The 21,506-nt window shown below is 37.5% G+C and overlaps 1 protein-coding gene across 1 annotated transcript in view; it reads right to left on the reverse strand.

Moving 5' to 3' along the window:
- Positions 1-21,506, reverse strand: part of COL6A5 (collagen type VI alpha 5 chain) — a 135,338-nt gene that overhangs the window by 17,630 nt on the left and 96,202 nt on the right. The window contains exons 34-37 of the mRNA XM_055295466.2: positions 15,314-15,407; positions 14,104-14,763; positions 11,342-11,432; positions 8,081-8,292 (exon numbers count right to left, since the gene is read on the reverse strand). Of these exons, the coding sequence (XP_055151441.2) occupies positions 8,081-8,292; positions 11,342-11,432; positions 14,104-14,763; positions 15,314-15,407 (1,057 nt within the window). The remainder of the gene's footprint in view (positions 1-8,080; positions 8,293-11,341; positions 11,433-14,103; positions 14,764-15,313; positions 15,408-21,506) is intronic.

The following is a 21,506-nucleotide window of genomic DNA, read 5'->3' on the forward strand; positions in this document are numbered from 1 at the left end:
TCTTCAAAAATATTTTCTTTCAAGATAATCTGGCAGAAGTGTGGATAAAACATATCCATAGCTCACAGTGGTGCTGTGTATTTTCTGGAAATGTCAACTCAGCCAAATTCTCATCTTCAACTCTGTGAAAGAATTTCCTTAGAATGGCAGAGGAAGGGGAGCTGGCTTGCTTTCCTATGGGCAAGACTTGGAAGGAATTAGGGATTCAGCAGAATTTCCAGGGAAGCACCCCCAGAGAGTAGCCTGACTTTGGCCAATGACTTAAGCCACAACACCAGATGTGCTCCAGTAACATTAGGGAGAAGTGGGGGTGGAAAGGAAACTTAGAGAAGGAGACTCTGAAGGATTTGGGCCACCTGGACTGGGATTAGATATGCTGTGAGGCTGTTATGCTGCCTTTCATGGCATTTGTGGGAAGTCTCAAGATATGCATGAGTTATCCAGTGGCCTGCTTTGAAATTTGTTCAGGGGCCAAAATTAACCATGTGTTCTTCATAGGCAAGCCACATGTACAATTGAGGCTACTTGATGTGTGAGGTTCTGTCCAGATGAACTGTAGCTAATATTTTTCAAGTTGACATTTTTTATAATGACTTCCCATGAAATTAACAGAACTTTCTTTTGGCTTTTCTACTTTCTTAGTATTTAATCAAACATTCAGTTTGTTTCGGGTCTTGTGCTCAGCTCCACGCTTGTCTTCTTTCATTTAATCTTCCTTGAAGCACTATGAGAGTAGAATAATCATTTCCATTTTACAGATGAGCAAACCAAGGCTTGGAAAGGGTGAATAAGTTGGCTAAGAAAGGATGGCCGATAAGTGGTAGAGGCAGGATTTGAACCCAGCTTTGCCTAGCTCCTTCAGAAGAACTGGTCATTAGAGATGAGATTCTAGCAGAAATGTGAAAGGACCCATCAGCCAGCTCACTTATGGCCCTGGGACCTGGTGTGAAAAATGTGCTTGTTCCTTCTGATTGAAGCCACCAGAGAACGTTTTCTTCCAAAAGTAAGCAACTATATATGAATTAAATGCAATTTGTAATTTTTCTCTTCTTAGGCATTGTAGAACAGTGATTATCAGCAGAATATTCAGTTTCAGTCCTGCCTCTGTCATTTGTTAACTTCGTGACCCTGAGTTTTGTCCATGCCTCAGTTTTATTATCTTAAAAATATGTAATAATATACTACAACCTTACAAGGTTTTTGAGAAAATTAAAGTTTGCACCATGCTTTGTATATCCTAATTACTCCACAAATATAATTTTTAGAAAGAAACAAAGAAAAGCCTCAGGCATCTGAAAATCCTTCCCATGACAGTATATTATCCAAACCAGGACTTCCACTGAAAAAAGCAAAGTCAGCTGGTCTAGCTTAGAGACAAGTGTACAGATGCTCTCAGAAACGAGAACTCTTATTCTGTTGTGTTGACGCATGCTTAACTTCACGGAGTAGGCAATCATTCATACACCTCTCCACTTATCACTGCCAGCCCAGGCCCATCACCCTTCCTGTCTGGTAAAGTCACTGGTCAAGTTCTAAAGGCACGTGTTGGGGCAACAAAGGAGGCAGGCACAAATATGTATGTATCTGATGGGTGTCATTGATTTTATGCCTAAGGGAAATATAGACACATTAAAAATTATCTTGTTTTGCTGTTTGAAGTCCTCTTCTCTCATTTACCTGGATAAGTAGGAATGACTGTCTTAAAAGAGATTTCATCCTTTTCTCCGAAGACTTAGAATTCATGTCTTTTTGGCCTAGACTTTTCTAGGTGGCATTTAGATGATAAAAGTGAGTCTTGTGGGTCATTTCACACTCTGAAACAGTAGTCTGCAGAAAGGGACCAGCACACTGAGAAAAGGCAATGCATGCCTTAGGAGTCATTTATGCCCAAATGACCTGAGATATGGCTCGTTGGTTTTAATGGAGTTATTCTGTGCTCCATGCCTCTGGATGAGTTTATAAGAAGGTTTTTAAAAAAAAATTTTAAATTTAAATTAAAAATAGAATCGTGCCACCAAAACTATTTAAAAATAATTCTCCCAAATGATTACATGATTTAGTTTATATTCAAATTTGGCCATTTATTCCTCATTTGTAAACGCAAAAATGACCATCACTAGGCAACATGGCATACATTGTTAAAAGTCCGCGTTTTTGTGTTGATGGTCATGTTTTTGAATCCTGGCTCTGCCACTTACAAGCTACATTAATTTGTGTGAGGTTCTTAACCTTTGCATCAGTGTCTTCATTTGTAAAAGGAAATAATGATAGATTTAATTTAATAAAGATTAAATAAAATCATGACTATAAAGTGCTTATATGGTGGCCGGCCCATGGTTGCCCTCAATAAGCAGTAGCTTCTGTGATTACTATTATTCCTCATTCATTGTTCATCAGTCAAGTGATACAGTGTATGCAATACTTCGAAAAGTGTCCTGCATAGAATAAATATTGATCCTCCCAAAGCATGCCACTTTTTTTTTAAATGAAGTCAATACTTCCTGAATTGTAGTAGTCATTTTTTGTACACACAGAATATACCTGACAGACGAAAAGCTTCTTGAAGACAGAGCTTATGTCTGAGTCTTTTTTTAAATCTCCCTAATTTCCCCAAAAAGTCCACTTTAGGGTTTAATTCAGAACAGGAGCCAAAAACATATTTGTTATATGAAAGAATGTCTAAATAGTTAAGGAAAAATCCATGTAAAAATTTAAGAGTCTTCATATAGTAAGCCCTCTATGAGGGCTGCCATCATCCAACCAACTTGCCGTCACCACTACCGCCACACCTGTCACCATGACCACCACTCTCACTACCACTCCACCATCATATCTTACTTCCATCACCAGTACCACCACCACTGGCATCATTACTATCACCTCCTCACTATCACCATCATCACTATCACCATCAACACCACCCCACCTTCATACTTTTATCTCCATCACCACCATCTCCACCACCACCAGTATTACCACCACCACCACCCCACCACCCACCTCAACCACAACCATCAGCAACAGCAAACACCTTCACTACCATCATCTTCACTACTACCATGACCAGCACCAACACTATCATCACCACCGCCTCCATCACCATCACCACCATTGTCACCTACTTAACACTTCAAGTATCCACATTTTATTCCATTAGAAAGGGTAACATAACATAAAATGTCACCAACACTCTAGAACATTCATTAGTTGCAACAAATGATTGCACAAAACATACAGAAGCAACATCAGTGTACGTCTGAATTCAGATAGTCCACTTATTCTGAACCCTCAGTTTACATTCATCTTGTTCACGTGTGAAACCTTCACGGAAGACAATCAAAGCTATAATGATAATATTAATAACAAATTGCCAAGCAAAAGGAAATGTAACCATCTCAATCTACAGCTTAAAATGAGGTAATGGGAGACTCAGTTTATTCCACAAAGAGCAACACGGTGGTTGAGATTTCTTAATTTCATAAAACATGTTATTAAAATCCAGACATTACTACAATTCTGCTGCTGATTTCTTCTTTGAAAAGTGTACTGATAGGAAAGCAGAACATTTAGCTGATGTTCCTTGGATGACTCAGAGCCAATACTGCTGCATTTTATTCCAGTGCAGATTTAAATTTAGCCCAAGTAAAAATATACATTCAAGTTTGATACATGACAGCAAAATTTAGAAGCAATCCAAAAGTAAATGGTCAAATACATGCATTCTTTCATCAAAAGGAACATTTTGAGTACATTTAAAAAATCAGTATGAAGCTTACAGCAATAAAGAAAATGTTGTGACATAATATCATGTGAAAAGCAGGATATGCAATTAAATAAAACTGTAAACCTATATGCCTATGGAAAAACAAAAGAATGTATTCTGCATTAAAAATAATTTGTTAAATTGTTTGATTTGAAACTTGGTATTTGAATTTTTATATGGTATAATAGTACTTTTATCATTTGTAAAAAAAATATAGTAGAATCTTGGACGTGTAATAAGGGAACAGTAGACAGGGTGTAGAAGTAGAGAGCCTGTCTAGTGAGTCTGCCAGTTCCATAAACTTGGGGGCACGAGGTTTCTTCTAAAACATTTCCCTTAAAAGTGACTTGATAATTCATTGTTTTCAGGAGCTGTCCTGTGCACTGGAGAATGTTTAGCAATGATCTCTGCTTACTAGATGCCAGTAGTGTCCCCCAGTTTTGACAATAAAAAAATGTCTCCAGATGTTGCAATATGACCCCTCGGGTGGGGTAGGGCAAAGCTGCTCCCAGGTGAGATTTTACCAGGTCATCACTAATACCCTTCCAGTTCTATTATCTTACGATTAATTCAAAGCAAAAAATAAATATACTGGCTCTAAAAACAAAACAATTTATAAATCAGAATAAGAGTAAAGTTAGAAAAATTAAAAAGAAAAACAAAACCTGTGTAAATTCCCTAAAGCATAATTCCAGCCTAGTCTGAAGGCTCAAGGGTTGCTTCTCATTTCTTAATGAGCTCATTGAAAAGAACATCAGTTGAAGTTATCCTAAGGCCTGGGGCTGCTTAAAGCTAGGAGCAGGCCCTAGGCTGAGTTTGGGTTGGTATTTAAAACGCGTTACAAATTATCCTGTTTTTTAATTCTGAAAGTAGATTAGCTGTATCTTAAGTACTGGTTAATACAGCATTTAAAAAACATTTCACAAGAAAACATCTGCAAGCATAGTACAGCATCTTTGACGAAAGTGCTAATTTACCAGTGGGTCAATAGTTGCAATTTAATTAGAATTAAACTACCCATTTTAAAATTACATAATTTCAAAGAACAAAGTGCATTCTGTTGGCAAGTAATTAGAAGGGACTTCATGTTGCAAGGGATTTTTATATTGCAGATGTTATGTTCAAAAAGCCTGTTAGTATCTCTAGATAATCTCTACATATTTAGATCTTAAGTGTGTTTTGTCAGATAGACGTCGGATGGATAGATGGATGTTCTTGAATAAGATAAAATTATAATCTACTTCACCTGGAACTCTTTAGCAACACAAATTCTCATGTCTATTCTGTGATTCTAGATACCCAATTGTTTTCAGCTCCACTGAGAGCGCAGATTAAATTTGGCACACCAAAATGGTCAAACGTGCAGTGGCCCTTAAACTTCTGCCTACGTCAGAATCACCTGAGCTGCTTGTTAAAACCCAGATTGCTGAGTCCTGCTCCCAGAATTTCTGATTCAGTAGTCTGGGACAAGTGCTGAGAATCTGCATTTCTAATGAGTTCCCAGGTTATGCTGATGCTGCTTGTGTAAGAACAACACTTTGAGAACCACTGACATAGTTGATCTCAAGCTTGAGGGCATACGAATATTACCTACAATGGTTATAAAGTTTGTAGCTTTCTCCTCCTCATTCATACTCCTAAATATGAAACAGTAGTTATCAGGAGGGCTTAGGAATCTGTGCTTATAATGAGCTTCCAGATAATTCTGATATAGGTTGTCCTTGGGCTCCTCTAAGTAAAAGGAGGGCTAGGAAAGGTGATAGAATTGAAGATAATTTCAATTCAAACCAGAGCAGACGGGGAGCAGCAGAGAAAGAGGCATAGGCAGGAAGATAGTCAATGATTGTGCTTCTTTTGAAAGCAGGTGATATACAATTAATTGCCAGCTCACAGGACTCTGGGTACTAAAAATTTCTTACATGGTTAAGATTCCTGACTTTTCCCAGCCTCTCAGTTCAAGAGCAGAAAGACCAGCCATCAGCCATAAGAATTAGATTATGAATGGGTAACAAACACAGCATATGGAGGTGCTTATGAAACTTATCAACCTTTTATTTGTGCCATACATCTGGAACTTATCAAAGTTCATTTCTGAGTGACTGAATAAAATATCTGAACTATAACTCACTCTACAGACAGCACACTATACAGAAAGCTCTCAGCAGTTTTTGGCAACTGGCTAAAGATGATTGAAAGAAAGAAAAGAATAGCACAAACTTCCTAGAAAACACTTATGATCTGAGACTCATATTTATTTTAAAGGATGAAAAAATACACATTATCCTTCCATCTCAAACGCTCAGTGTTTCCAGCCTATCCCAGCCTGACATAATCATCCCCAGAACTCTCAGCATACTTCAACTCACTGTAGGAGAAACTGGGTGGGGTAGGATTTACATTTTTTTCCCTGCTAGAGCTATGAACAATTATTTCTTCAGCCAAATGGGACCTTACACTAACTATACAGATCTTGATTCTCAGAGAGCTGAAAAAAATCAATGAAAAGTCTTTCTTCTATACTGAACATCAGTCATTAACAATGGCTGCAAAGATGCCCTTCTTTGCTTCGTTTCTTTCATATCCAGTCATATCTGTCTTTCTTGAAAAGGCTCATGCTTCTAAATTACTAGACTTTGGAATGCTGAGCTCTAACAAAGCTATCACAAATGACAATTTGATACTCTAACCCTCTGCCAAAACACCTCTTCTCTTTTTTCCCCTTTTTAAACCAAACCATAATAAATTATTGTGCCTTGAAGGCTACTCTAATTTGCATGTCATTAAAATGAACATGCAAAATTAACATCCATTAAAAAGTACAAATCTTTAATTTTCTTCTTCAGGCTATGTCTACATGAAAATAAAAAAAGTTTTAACTAAAAAAAATACACATTTGAATGTCTTAATGCCACGGTGCTACATAGATCTAGTTTTACTGCATCACTTCTTTTTTTGAGCTAAGATGCCTATTTTTCAACTAATGATCGTCTTTTTTATCCTTAATTGTAGCTTCTACAAAGGTAAGTTTAGCTGTTTTAAAGATAAGGTTCAAATGAGAACACATGGACACAGGAAGGGGAACATCACACTCTGGGGACTGTTGTGGGGTGGGGGGAGGGGCGAGGGACAGCATTAGGAGATATACCTAATGCTAAATGATGAGTTAATGGGTGCAGCACACCAACATGGCACATGGATACATATGTAACAAACCTGCACATTGTGCACATGTATCCTAAAACCTAAAGTATAATAATAATAACAATAAAGTACTTAAAAAAAAAGATAAGGTCCAAATATTTATATTTCAGAAATAATTGTGGGGATGTAAGTGTTAAACCCAAGAAAAAAAATTTTATCCCGGGAAGCTACTAAGAATGAATATTATAGTACAAAATTGGCCCCTTTTTCTCTTATACTTACATATTCTAACTACCATATGATACTTTCGGAACAATGCTTAAAATGCTGACATTCTGCCAAACAAGCATTTTAGAAGATTCCAGATGCATAGGTAGAATGGCTGAATAGTCTCTTTGGAATTAAACATAAATGCATTTTTAATGTATATGGATATAGAGTAGGTGTGTGCATTTATGGGGTACATAATATGTTTTGATACAGGCATGCAATGCATAATAATCACATCATGAAGAATGAGGTACCTCATTTAATATAGACATACTCCTTTGTATCTGATTTGTTTGAAATTATTACATTTTTACAAAAGTTATTGCTTTGCCATTAAAATGTATACATCAGGCATCAAGGGAGTTTATGTTCTATCGTTTCTGGGTACCACAAAAATAAAACATACTTTCTCATATTATCACAAATTCTGGAACACTGGCCAGGCCAGCTTTTAAAAGTCATTTTAAAGAGAATCGCTTGAACCCGGGAGGCGGAGGTTGCGGTGAGCCAAGACCACGCCATTGCACTCCAGCCTGAGCAACAAGAATGAAACTCCAACCCCCCGCACCAAAAAAAGTCATTTTAATCCCTCCTTTGCTCTGATGTTCACTATACTGCTTCCTTCTACATCATACTAACCTTCTAAACTGTGGATGCTAGAGAAATCTTAAGCTTGGTGAGAATATCAGGGACATTTCTGAGAGGTTCTATCAGTGATCTCCCTAGCAGTGCCTGTCAGCATTCACTTCTTCAATTTCAATAAAAGTAGAAGTTGTATGTACCATAATGAACTTAAAAAAAAGTTGCTTTAGATACCAGCCTTAATTTATTTGATTTTCTACTAGTGTTAAAAGATGAGGATCCTGGCTATTTAAACATTTCCATCATGACTTTTCATTTTCTTACCAGAAGTGAGACTTGCGATTTCTGCAGATTTTTGATCTTTTTCATAATTGATCATTAATTTTTGTGGCTCAAACATTTGGCTTGGAAGGTAAACCAAATAGTCACTTCCATTGTCCTCTATCTTTACAAAAGGCGATTCTCTCCCAGAATTTAATTCTTGGCCAATGAAGCCATTCTCTCCTGAAAAATCCTCTTGTAGCTCAGTAATAAATCTAGAAGAAAAAAAAAAAAAACTTTAGGTGAGTCTAGATAACTTTAGAGAAGGAGGCAAATAAAACATCCTTAACATTTAACATAGTTATTTAATTATCTCCTTAAAAAACCAATTGGGTGGTGAAAATATAAATCCATTTCAATCAAATAATTCATTGAGATTCATTATACATATTATTTTTTAAAACTCTGATGAGATTTTCTACTTATTCTACCTTTTCTCACATCTTTCTAGAGCCTATTAAGTACTACTTTGGAATAACCAAGTTTGGTATATGCAGAGTTTTATTGTTTGCTTTTTTTTTTTTGAGACAGGGTCTCGCTCTTTTGAGATAGGGTCACCCAGGCTGGAGTGCAGCGGTACAATCACAGCTCACTGCAGCCTCAGCCTCCTGGGCTCTAGCAATCTTCCCACCTCAGCCTCCTGAGTAGCTGGGACCAAAGATGCGTGCCACCATGCTGGGCTAATTTTTAATTTTGTGTAGAGATTGGTTCTTGCTATGTTGCCCAGGCTAGTCTCGAATTCCTGGGCTCAAGTGATCCTCCCTCCTCAGCCTCCCAAACTGCTGAGATTACAGGTGTGAGCCACCATGTCCAGCATTTGCAGAGTTTTCGATAAGTGAAAAGAAACTCACAAGCATTTGGAACAATCATACTATATCTCAGACTGATACCAATCACCATGGAAAATGCAGAAAATACTTAATCTACCAAGCACTGCTGTGAGAAAGTAAAATTATATAAAACATAACCCATATCAGTGCCTCTTAAAATAGTGTCTACATTTATAATCATAGCAGTTTAAGAGTTCTCTGTGATAATTTAAGAATTTTGTGTTTTTATTTGGATGATGTTACAAAACATATTCAATAGAAGTTTATTCTTGATTATGCAATTTTATGTAATTTCAATGTCCGTGTTTGCATTTGTATTTGATACTGATGTTCGGCACCCAGTAATATGATTTTAACTGTTGAGAGTTAATGAGGAGAGAAAGAAAAGTCAGATGTAATACGTAAATAATACATTCACACCAAGAGAAAATCAAGTGATATCACGTGTGATGGCACACTGTGTGAATAATTTTGCAGTAGTGCAGGTGAATATATGTGGTGGGGAATCATGTCATCATGTAACAGAGTAGGCAAGCTGCATGTAGATGTTCTTCTGCAGCATGCACCATATTTTATATATTTTACCAACATTTACCTTTTTTTTTGGTTTTTAAAAATTCCATTTTGACAAAGAAGAATCATTCATTGGATTAAGTTAGTGTTGAAAATTTTTGTCTTACTGAGTTTGTCTGGATTTTATGTATTAACTTGTTTTGGTTTAACAGCTGCCTAAGAACTATAAGTGTATAATATTTACAGCTAGATTTGTGTTTGTAAATGTTTAAATAACATTATAATATTTTGTCTGCTGTCCTATAGGAATTGGTTTTCCTTGTAAATGACTTCATGATTTATTCAAGGTTGGGAAACACCACTTCACATAAGATCAGTGCCACATCGTCCTCCAGAAGGTGTTGGCTGCTAGGCGCTTCCCTGCAAAATTACCAAATAAATGAAATCTGACATTAGAGGAACATATGCTTGCATGAATTCTGGAGAACTCACCTTTCCATTTTGCTCCTGGGTGTATCAAAGAGACATTATCTGTACTGAGCAGCTCCTTTGCTTAATTGCAATTTGAGAAGATGGGGTGATTACGGGCCTAAACCTGGGCTTTCACAGGCTATAGTCAGGGATCTAAGCTCGAAGAAGCACATAGAAAAGAAGAAAGCAACCAAGACAGGCCACTTTCACTCAGTTTGAGGGCAAAGGTTCATTCAGATTAATTCATTATATTTTTATTTAGGATATAATATCAAGGAACATTATTTATATGTGCAATTATATTGTGGAGTCTTTTATGCTAACTTTTGGGGATGAAACATGAATCATATGTAGCCTCAGACTTCAGCAAGATAAGACCTTGGGTAGGCTGTAATAAGTGCCTCAGCAGTGCTATAAAAAACAGCTATGGGTTTTGATGGAGAGTAAACATTGGCTTCTGTTACGGGAAGTCAGGGACCCAAAACGGAGGGACCAGCTGAAGCCATGGTGGAAGAATGTGGATTGTGAAGATTTCATGGACATTTATTAGTTCCCCAAATTAATACTTTTATAATTTCTTGTGCCTGTCTTTACTGCAGTCTCTAAACATAAATTGTCAAGATTTCATGGACACTTATCACTTCCCCAATCAATACCCTTGTGATTTCCTAGGCCTGTCTTTACTTTAATCCCTTAATCCTGTCATCTTGTAAGCTGAGGAGGATGTATGTCGCCTCAGGACCCTGTGATGATTGCGTTAACTGCACAAATTGTAGAGCATGTGTGTTTGAACAATATGAAATCTGGGCACCTTGAAAAAAGAACAAGATAACAGCAAGGTTCAGGGAACAAGAGAGATAACCTTAAACTCTGACCACCGGTGAGCCAGGCGGAACAGAGCCATATTTCTCTTCTTTCAAAAGCAAACGGGAGAAATATTGCTGAATTCTTTTTCTCAGCAAGGAACATCCCTGAGAAAGAGAATGCGCCCCTGAGGGTGGGCCTCTAAAATGGCTTCAATCTGGGTCATGAAAGACGCCTAGGGTTTCACTGAAAGGAGCAAGAGTCCCAGGCAGTGTGAAATGGAATAATTCACACAAGGCAGGTAAGAGTTCAGTGTGGCCAGAACTCATGGTTGGGAGAAATGAGAAGTGAGGTTGAGGTGGATCGAGGATAAATTGTGGGTTCTATTCTGGGGTAAATTTCAATACAGGAATTTCTGAAGAAACCATGAATTTAAAGGCAAAATTGTAATAAAGCTTATGATGTTATAAAAAACAAATTGGAAATCATACTTGATATGTAATTTCTGCCGTGGAAAATGGAACACATAAAATGTCTACTTCAGAGACCTTGTTAGCATCCTCAACCTAATAAAGTGTGATTAACCAGTTATACTCCCATCAGCCAATTAACAGTCACTTGTAAATATAAGAGCTTTCTAACTTACTGGAAACCATCATTTTGATTATTCTCTCCTTCTAAATTGATGAGTCTACAGGCATCCTCAAGCATCGGTGGTGGGTACTGATTGAATCCCCCTATTGAGAGAACAAAGTTATAGTTAGATTTTAAAACTGGAAATGATGTTTCCTAGGTAAAGAGAATCCCAACAGGAATCCTCTTGAAGCAATTAATGTCACTAACATATTTCAGCAAAATTTGGCTGGGGTAAAAACAGAAAATAACAGTTAGAAATAGCACTCAAAATTTGATTTCAGAGTGTTTTAGCAGCCAAAGGATTACCAGAGTCATGGAAACAGACCTCCTCAAATTGTTCATCTAAGAGCTAGTTGTGATGCAGGGACACATGATTTTCACATGCTCAGGGTAACATAATCTGAGAGGTACTCTATTCTGATTCATCAAAGGTTTTTCACCCAGACTTATGCTAACAGATCAAACAGAGACAAGGTAATGTCTCATTACATGATACTGATATCATTTCTGTGCTTCTGCACCCACTAATACTGATTCCTATGAGGAAAAGAATCACAGACAAGATTTTACCTTACTGGTATAAATAATATGCCTATTTATCCCCTTCCTGATGTTGTTCTATAAATTTTGAGATACTGAGAAGTATGTTACCCTGTCCCATTCCAGAAAATAAAAGATTTTAGTTAGAGGCCCTCAGCCATTGAATGATCCAAGGATCTATGAAAATATCTCAGATAACATCTGTAGTTTTATAATAATCACATTTTTGAATTCTAAGATAAGCATTTTTTTCCTTTTTTCTATTTCTTTAAAATGAAAATATATCTTCTGATTAATTGCATCTGACACTTACTGTTGGGTGGGCAAGAATTGTGATGCAGTGGTCATTGCCTGTGCATGTGGGAATGGCAAACATGCCAGCACCAAAACTTGTAGAATTGGGGATAGCAGTTTGAAAACATTCCCGTAAATACCAGCAGAGCAGTCTTTTCACTCCTACAAACCAAGTGGTTGTGGGAAGGCAGTGAATTGGGTGTGTTTAACACTTCCCTGGTGGAAGTCAAAAGTAGGCTACCTCTACATGATTGCAAAGCCCCTTAACAGCCCAGCATGACCAGCTTTGAGTTGTTTTATAGTCTTTTAAAAATGTTGCATAATCATGGATCTTAATGGCACAAAGAACAATGTTGCATAGAAAAAAATGGATACCAATGACTCTGAGCCAAGAAGTAGCTCACAAGAGTCAAATTCTGAATAAGAAGTTGTTTTAGGAATGCCTTAACCTGCCTATTTCACATAGATTTTCTTTTTATGCATGCACAGGAGTGATATATTTACTATACACCCAAAAGAACTCTTTGAATTGCTACAAAATAAAATGCTCTAATAGGAAAGTTGGTATCAAAATTTAATTGGAAACATTTTTTTCCTCTACATTATACAATTGAGGGCATCTTAGATTTAAAGAAATAACAGTGTTCCCAAGAGGGCAGTTATTGCATTCTTTAATTGAATACGAATCACAGGAGAAAGGTGGAGCTCTCCTTGCAATGAAGAGTGAATGCTCAAGACATTAACACTGTGGTGTTGTGGGGAGATCCTTTGAAAAGCAAGGAAACTGGGATTGTAGGGTGGTGGAATTAATTCCAGCCAAGTTTACTTCTAAACCTGTCAGATTTCCAGAAAGAAAAGGTTCAGCTCTGATTCTATGGGATATTATGGAGAAGTGTTTCTCAACCTCAGTGCTATTGACTTTTCGGGATGTATTATTCTTTGTTGTGGTGGGGGGTCTGTCCTGTGAATTGTAGGATGTTTAGCAATATCCCTGACCTCTATTTACTTGATATTAGTAGCATCCCCAAGTTGTGACTGCCAAATAATGCCTCCAGACATTTCCAAATGTCCCCTGGGGCAAATTGTGCCATATTGAGAACAATTACTCTAGAAGAGCATTTTCCCAAACCATCTGTGATAGAGGACAAGGTATTCTTATTTCTAGTTCTTTGCAGACTATACTTTTGGTCTACATCCTGTTCAATGAGACAGAGTCCACTGATCATGCAACTGTACGCTGCAGCAATCAATGTCAAATTGCCTTAAAAGTTTCTAGATGTTTAATCTCAATTTGTGTGTTTATTTCTTCACACATCAATCTGTAGCCTGGCACTCATCCAATGAGCAACCCTTTGTAGTGCACTGGCCTAGAGCCATGCTATTCAAAGTGTGATCCACGAACCAGCAGCATTGACATTACTGCAGTACCTGTTAGAAGTGTAGAATCTCAGGCTTCACCCTAGACATCCTCAGTAAGAACATCCTGCATTTTAACAAGATTCCTAGGTTATGTGTGTGCCCAGGACTTTGCTATCTTCACATCCTCACACAGGTCTCCAGGGTGTGCCAAAGTTGGAAATAAAACAGGTATAGCAAGTAAAACTTTTACTTGAATGTTCTTCTGAAATCACCTAACAGCTGCTAGAACTTCTTGAGCAAATGTGATTCATAAGACCTCTAGTCACTCTGTGGCTTTCTAGTGCCGAGAGTTTGGCTAAGAGACACAGTATCATAAAAAAAGGCCTCAGGCCTCGCCATTTTGTGACCAGGATATAAACAGGGTATAACCAGCAAATGATCCATTCCTGCCCCATCTCACCATCTAATTCATAAATTATGTTTAGATTAGCTAAAGACACAAAAATAGATTATCAATACTATAATATTAACAAACACTAGCTTATTAAAACAAAGAAAAACAATGAAATAATAACTTACGCCTGACTGAGTATAAAAATGGCTTTAAGAACTTCACAATATAATTCAGATCTGGTTTATGCATTCTCCCAAGCTGTATCAGGTGTTGATCAAGTGGGTAGCTGGCTAACTCCTCCAGGTCATCCTCATGTGTAGAGCCCAGAGAAATCACAAATATGACGTAGCCTTGACACTTAGCCCTCAAAGCCATCGTTTTTACAAATTCTTTTCTCTCATAATTTTCTCCAGCTGAGACCACAAAGATGACCTTGTGTTTTCTTAGATAGGGTGTTTTTGGAAAGAGATTTTCAGTGATCCACAGTAGGGCACGACCAATTGTGGCTTCTCCATTTAGCTGTTGGAAGGAAGTCTGGATGTGATTCTTCATTAGGAGTTGGTTGTTATAAGTGATGAAATCAAACTCTGTTTTTACTGTACCCATCTTTCTCCTGGAACTTTCCCAAGGAGAATAGCTCAACAAGGCAATCCTATCACCAGAGTCTGAGATTAAAGGGTCTGAAGCAATGTTGAAGTTGTCAATCACTGAGCTCACCAAGGCTTTCACAGCCTTAAACTCATCCTTTGCTATATTCCGAGAATTGTCTATGAGGAAGGCTACATCCATGTGTGAATCTTCAGGTAAGAAAGCCTCTTGAATGCAAGCATTTGGAAAACATTTATCTGAAAACACACAGAGAGACACATCATTGGTTCAACACTGACCCAACAAGACACTTGTTTGAGATCTTCAAGTGACTCAGTGACTAATTACCAAGAATTATAATTTGATCAATATCTCTTTGATCTCACATAATTTAAATTAATGAGAAATTTTCAATGTCCCAGTACTTCTCCGGGCACTAGCAGATAATCAGGGAAGGGCTTCGTTGAAAGCAGATGTAGGTAGCACATATATCTGCAGTGTACAAGTCATGTCCAAGCTCATTTAGAAAATATTTTTGATATTTTAGAGACTTCTGATACAAACTACCCAATTGTCCCCAAGAAATGCTACATTGGTTGGGATAATTTTCTAAACCAATTTTCACATTCTATGGAAACTCTAAACATTCCAGAGATTGAAACCATGACACATGGTATTGAAAAACTAGAAAACTGAAAATAGAACCTATGATTAAAAATAGAAATCTCTGGATAAAATCACATTCAATAACTCATCTAGAAGGCATTTAAGCTCTTCAGCACAGTCAATTCTCTTCATTGGTCTTACCATAGCAAAGTGTACAGCGCCGAAGTCTCTCTAATGTTTGATTTTCCCCATTTGGAGGAACTGGAATCACCTGAAATGTTCCAGTGTTGTCAAACTGCATTGGAAAAGAAGTGAACACATGTTTGCTCATTGTTTTACTATTAGGAAACCATTGTGCAGCCACTTTAAGGATTAGTTTAAAAAACACCCAACTAATCACTATTACCTTGCATTATAGCTCTTTGCTCCGTTCAGTGCATGTTCACACACACACACAATCCCCTGCTTATCCTAAACATAACACAAAAAGTATCTATAGAACAAGTATCATCATCCCTAGGTTATGATGAGAAAACTGCCATGAGATAACCTGACCAGATTCGCTCACTGGGGCAAGTATTAAAATCTCTTATTTCCAAGCCTGCAATTCTGGACTAAATTTGTACACACTTCTGATTATGCACCAGCTGATTATACACCACATGCCAGCTTTTGAAGTTGGGCCCTGCAGAAATTGTATGTTCCCAAGCTTCCTTTGGCCTCCGTGGGTAGTGATCCCAACTATTTCCAGTCCACTCTATCTAGAAGGCATATCTCTCAGTTGTCAAGAGGACCCTCTCAGTCACAAATTCCACTTAAAAGTCTATTTCAAAAAGCAATGGACAGAATTTTATTCAAAATTCCTGGTGGTACACTGTCTGATTCCTTATTTCCTGATTACTTTTTAAAATACTTTAATACTCACTGTAATGGGCAATATACAGCACTCATTCATTCACTCAGTGAGTCAATAACTCTTTATTGGGCATTTACTCTATGTGAGGCACCATGCAAAACGGATACTTTTATTATGAAAGAAATCTATCATTCCCAGGTGGTGAGGAGGCTATCTCTCCATCAACAAAGATGTTCATGCTTTTTCTCTTTCTCCCTGAGCAAATTAAAGGGCTATAAAAGCCAAACCCTCTGTTTTTCTGTAAAGTGCTGAATCAACATTGAAAAATATTTATAATCATTCAGCCATATGTTTAGAAACTATTTACTACATTCCTACTCTCTATTTTTATTAAATTGGATGCTTTGGATGTTATTTTGTATTTGACCTTGTTGGTCCCACAAGTAAAGACTAGATGTTGACCTGGTAAACCAAGGAAGAAGGAAGTTTATTCATAGGAGTAAACCCCATGCTCTTCATTCATTCATTCATTCATTCATTCATTCACTCATTCATTCAACAAATATTTATTGAATACCTACAATGTTATAGGTGTAGTTCTAGGTTCTGGGGATACGAAAATAAATGAAACAGATAAAACCTCTATCTTGGCCTGGCACGGTGACTCACGCCTGTAATCCCAGCACTTCGGGAGGCCAAGGCATGCGGATCACGAGGTCAGGAGTTCAAGACCAGCCTGAACAACATAGTGAAATCCTGTCTCTACTAAACATACAAAAATTAGCTGGGCATGGAGGCATGAGCCTGTAATACCAGCTACTCAGGAGGCTGAGGCAGAACAATCGCTTGAACCAGGAGGCCGAGGTTACAGTGAGCCAAGATCATGCCACTGCACTCCAACCTGGGTGACAAAGCGAGACTTTGTCTCACAAAAACAAAACAAAACAAAACAAAACAAAACAAAAACCTCTATCTTACATTCTAGTGGGAAAGCTGTATCATCAACATAATAAAAAAGTAAATTATTTAGTATGTTGGGAAGTAATACTTTTTATAGAAAAAAAACAAAGCAGGATAATAGGGATGAGAAAATCTGGGATAACATTTAAGTAGAGCCCACTGATAACATGACATTTAAGCAAAAATTCAAAGGAGAGGGAAGATGGAGAAAAGAATTTCCGGCATAGGAAATAGCCAGGTGAAAGCTCTGGGGAAGCGGGGGGAATGCCTACCTTGTGTGAGGATCAGCAGGGAAGACAGCGTGCCTGGGATGGAGTGAGAGAGAACAAGACAAGGAGAAGGTGAGATCAGAGAGTTACTAAGAGGGATTGGGTGGTAGATCATTTAGAGCCTTGCAAGCCATCGTAAAGACCTTAGCTTTAACTCTGAGAGAAATGATAATTAGAGAGTTTCAGGTAGAAGAATAACCTGGGGGTTTAATAAGATTACTCTAGCTGCTGTGTTCAGACAGACTGTAGCAGGGCAAGAATGAATGCAAGGCCACTAAGGAAAAGGTGATTGCACAGTCTAGGCAGAAGATAATGGTGGTTTGGATCAAGGTGTCAGAGACACTATGAAGTGGTCAAATTCTGGATATATATTTTTTACAAATAATACCAAGATTAGTACTTATATCAATACTTAATACTAGTACTTAAATGAATGCTATATTTACTAATAAGTACTAATATACTTTATTGCACATATATACACTTTTGTATACAAGGACACACACAAACACACATATATACGCACACATTAAAGTTAAGAATGTTGGATATAAGAAGAGATGAGGAATCGTAGACAACTGCAAGTAGATGAATGGGATTTTTATTAGCTGTGATTGAGAGGGCTGTACGTTGTACAAGTTTTGGGAAAAAATTAGAAGCTTCATGTTAGATGTGGTTAAGTTTGAAATATCCATTAACATGCAAGTGGCAGTATTGAATAGGCTGCTCTGTGTATGAATCCAGAGTTCAAGGATGCAGTCTGGATAAGAGATAGACATATAATTGAGGATATTTAAAACCCTGAGTCTGGATGAGAGTGTCAAGAGATTGCATAAGGATAGAGAAGAGGGCTAAGGAATGGGCTTTGGGCAATACCGACATTCTGAGGCCAAGGTGATGAAGCCGAATCAGAAAACTAGACTGAGAAGGGACAATTAATGAGGTAAGAGAAAAACCAGGAAGATGAGGTATACTAAAAGTCAGCCAAAAAAAGAAAATGTTTCCCAGAGAAGGGCAGGATCAACAATGTTGTATACTGCAAATAAGTCCTGTGAACTGCAGACAGAATCAACAGAATCAACCACTGGGTGCAGAAACATGACGATCACAGTTGACCTTGACATGAGCAATATCAGGAGAGTAGTAGGAATCCAAATGTGACTGGTATTATCTCAAGAAAGAATGCTAGGAGAGGCACTGGAGACAGCAAATATAGACAATGTTTTTTCCCTAGGAGATTGCTATATGGGAGCCAAGAAATGAAGCAGTAACTGAAAATCTAGGTCAGAAAGTTGTTTTATTTCTCTCTCCTGATTGGAATAATGTGGCAGAGAGGGGAAAAAATAAATCTGTAGTAGACAGAGGGTCTCTTCCAGCAATAAAACTAATAAATAATACTAATACTAAATAATATAATAAATGATAATATATAAAACTAATAAAAATAATAAAATAGGGGAATGTAACTAATAACTCTGTCCATTTTATCTAACTTCACAAGAGGAAAGATGATGGGTAATTTTTAAAAAGATATACTCTATAGAGAAAAATCAGACTTATAGAGATTTAACCTGCTAATACTTTTTAAAAAATTTAGAAATTTCTAGAACATCAGTACAGCTTTGCAAGTTTAAATTCTATTTGAGATTGGATACCGGATAAAAAGGTAAGGCTAACTCTCTCACCACTCCTATTCAATATATTATAGGAAGTTCTGGCCAGGGCAATCAGGCAAGAGAAAGAAATAAAGGATATTCAAATAGGAAGAGAGGAAGTCGAGTTGTCTCTGTTTGCAGACATCATTGTATATTTAGAAAACCCCATCATCTCAGCCCATAAACTTCTCAAACTGATAAGCAACTTCAGCAAAATCTCAGGATACAAAATCAATGTGCAAAAATCACAAGCATCCCTTTACACCAACAATAGGCAAGCAGAGAGCCAAATCATGAGTGAACTCCCATTCACAATCACCACAAAGAGAATACAATACCTAGGAATACAGCTAACAAGGGATGTGAAGGATGTCTTCAAGGAGAACTACAAACCACTGCTGAAAGAATTAAGAGAGGACATAAACAAATGGAAAACATTCCATCCTCATGGATAGCAAGAATCAATATTATGAAAATGGTCATACTGCCCAAAGTTATAGATTCAATGCTATTCCCATTAAACTACCACTGACATTCTTCACAGAATTAGAAAAAACTATTTTGAATTTCATATGGAATCAAAGAAAACCCCATATAGCAAAGACAATCCTAAGCAAAAAGAACGAAGCTGGAGGCATCATGATACCTGACTTCAAACTATACTACAAGGATACAGTAACTGAAACAGCATGGTACTGGTACCAAAATAGACATATAGATCAATGGAGCAGAACAGAGACCTCAGAAGTGATATCACACATCTAGAACAATCTGATCTTCGACAAACCTGACAAAAACAAGCAATGGGGAAAGGATCTCCTATTCAGTAAATGGTGCTGGGAAAACTGGCTAGCCATATGCAGAAAACTGAAACTGGACCCCTTCATTACACCATATACAAAAATTAACTCAAGATGGATTAAAGACTTAAATGTAAAACCCAAAACCATAAAAACCCTAGAAGAAAACCTAGGCAATACCATTCAGGACATAGGCATGGGCAAATACTTCACCACTAAAACACCAAAAGCAATTGCAATGAAAGCCAAAATTGACAAATGGAATCTAATTCAACTAAATAGCATCTGCACAGCAAAAGAAACTATCATCAGAGTGAAGAGGCAACCTACAGAATGGGAGAAAATTTTTGCAATCTACCCATCTGACAAAAGTCTAATATCCAGAATCTACAAGGAACTTAAACATATTTACAAGAAAAAAACAACCCCATCAAAAAATGAGCAAAGGATATGAAGAGACACTTCTCAAAAGAAGACATTTATGCAGCTAAGAAACATATGAAAAGAAGTTCAACATCACTGATCATTAGAGAAATGCAAATCAAAACCACAATGAGATACCATCTCATGCCAGTCAGAATGGCAATTATTAAAAAGTCAGGGAACAACAGATGCTGGCAAGGCTGTGGAGAAATAGGAATGCTTTTATACTGTTGGTAGGAATGTAAATGAATTCAACCATTGTGAAAGACAGCATGGCAATTCCTCAAGGATATAGAATCAGAAATACTATTTGATCCAGCAACCCCATTACTGGGTGTATATCCAAAGGAATAGAAATCATTTAACTAGAAAGAGTCATACACACATATGTTTACTGCAGCACTATTTACAATAGCAAAGACATGGAACCAACCCAAATGCCCATCAATGATAGACTGGATAAAGAAAATGTGATACATATACACATGGAATACTATGCAGCCATAAAAAGGAATGAGATCATGTCCTCTGCAAGGACATGGATGAAGCTGGAAGCCATCATCCCCAGCAAACTAACACAGGAACAGAAAACCAAACACTGCATGTTCTCACTCATAATTGGGAATTGAACCTTGAGATCACATGGACACTGAGAGGGGAACAACACACACCAGGGCCTGTTGAGGGGTGGGGGTTGAGGGGAGGAAACCTAGAAGATGGGTCAATATGTGGAGCAAACCACCATGGCACATGTATACCTGTGTAACAAACCTGCATGTTCTGCACATGTATCCTGTTTTTTGTTTGTTTTTTTTCAGAAGAAATAAAAAAAAAAGTAAGGCAAACTATTTTAGAGCAGACTTGCCAAAAGAAATAATAATGCCAAAAACAACGGATACAAGGGATGTGAGGTGAGTTTCACAAAAAAATTAAAATGGGCAATAAACATATGAAAAACTGTTTAACCTCACACAGGAATATAATCAAAACAATGAGATACTCTTATTTACCTACCCAATTGGCAAACATTTAAAAAGCTCAATAGGTAAAATCCAGTGTGGGTAAGTATGTGGGGAAACAGACACTCTCAGACACCAAGGGTAGCAGCTCTATGCCTTCACAGTTGAAGCAGTGAGGACTTGATGAAGAGGATTGGAAGGAGGGAATCGAGAGAGGGGGACAGAGAGGAGGATGTCCTGAGTGGAGAAGAGCGCAAGGCAGGGAAGAATAAAGAATGACTAAAGGGAGTACTGCTCAAGGCGTGATATGCGGTCAGAATGACTGTGTGGGGTTATTATCTGGTAAGAGCAGAGTGATGAGAACCAGATAGCTTCCTGGGTCACCTTCTCTGTAGATATGATGCAAATTTAAAATGATTTGTTAACAAGAGTGACTGGAGGCTGTTTCTCACTGGGGATTCTGAGGACTTTG

The sequence above is a fragment of the Symphalangus syndactylus genome, chromosome 10, assembly GCF_028878055.3.
Source record: "Symphalangus syndactylus isolate Jambi chromosome 10, NHGRI_mSymSyn1-v2.1_pri, whole genome shotgun sequence".
In the NCBI taxonomy this organism is placed as follows: domain Eukaryota; kingdom Metazoa; phylum Chordata; class Mammalia; order Primates; family Hylobatidae; genus Symphalangus; species Symphalangus syndactylus.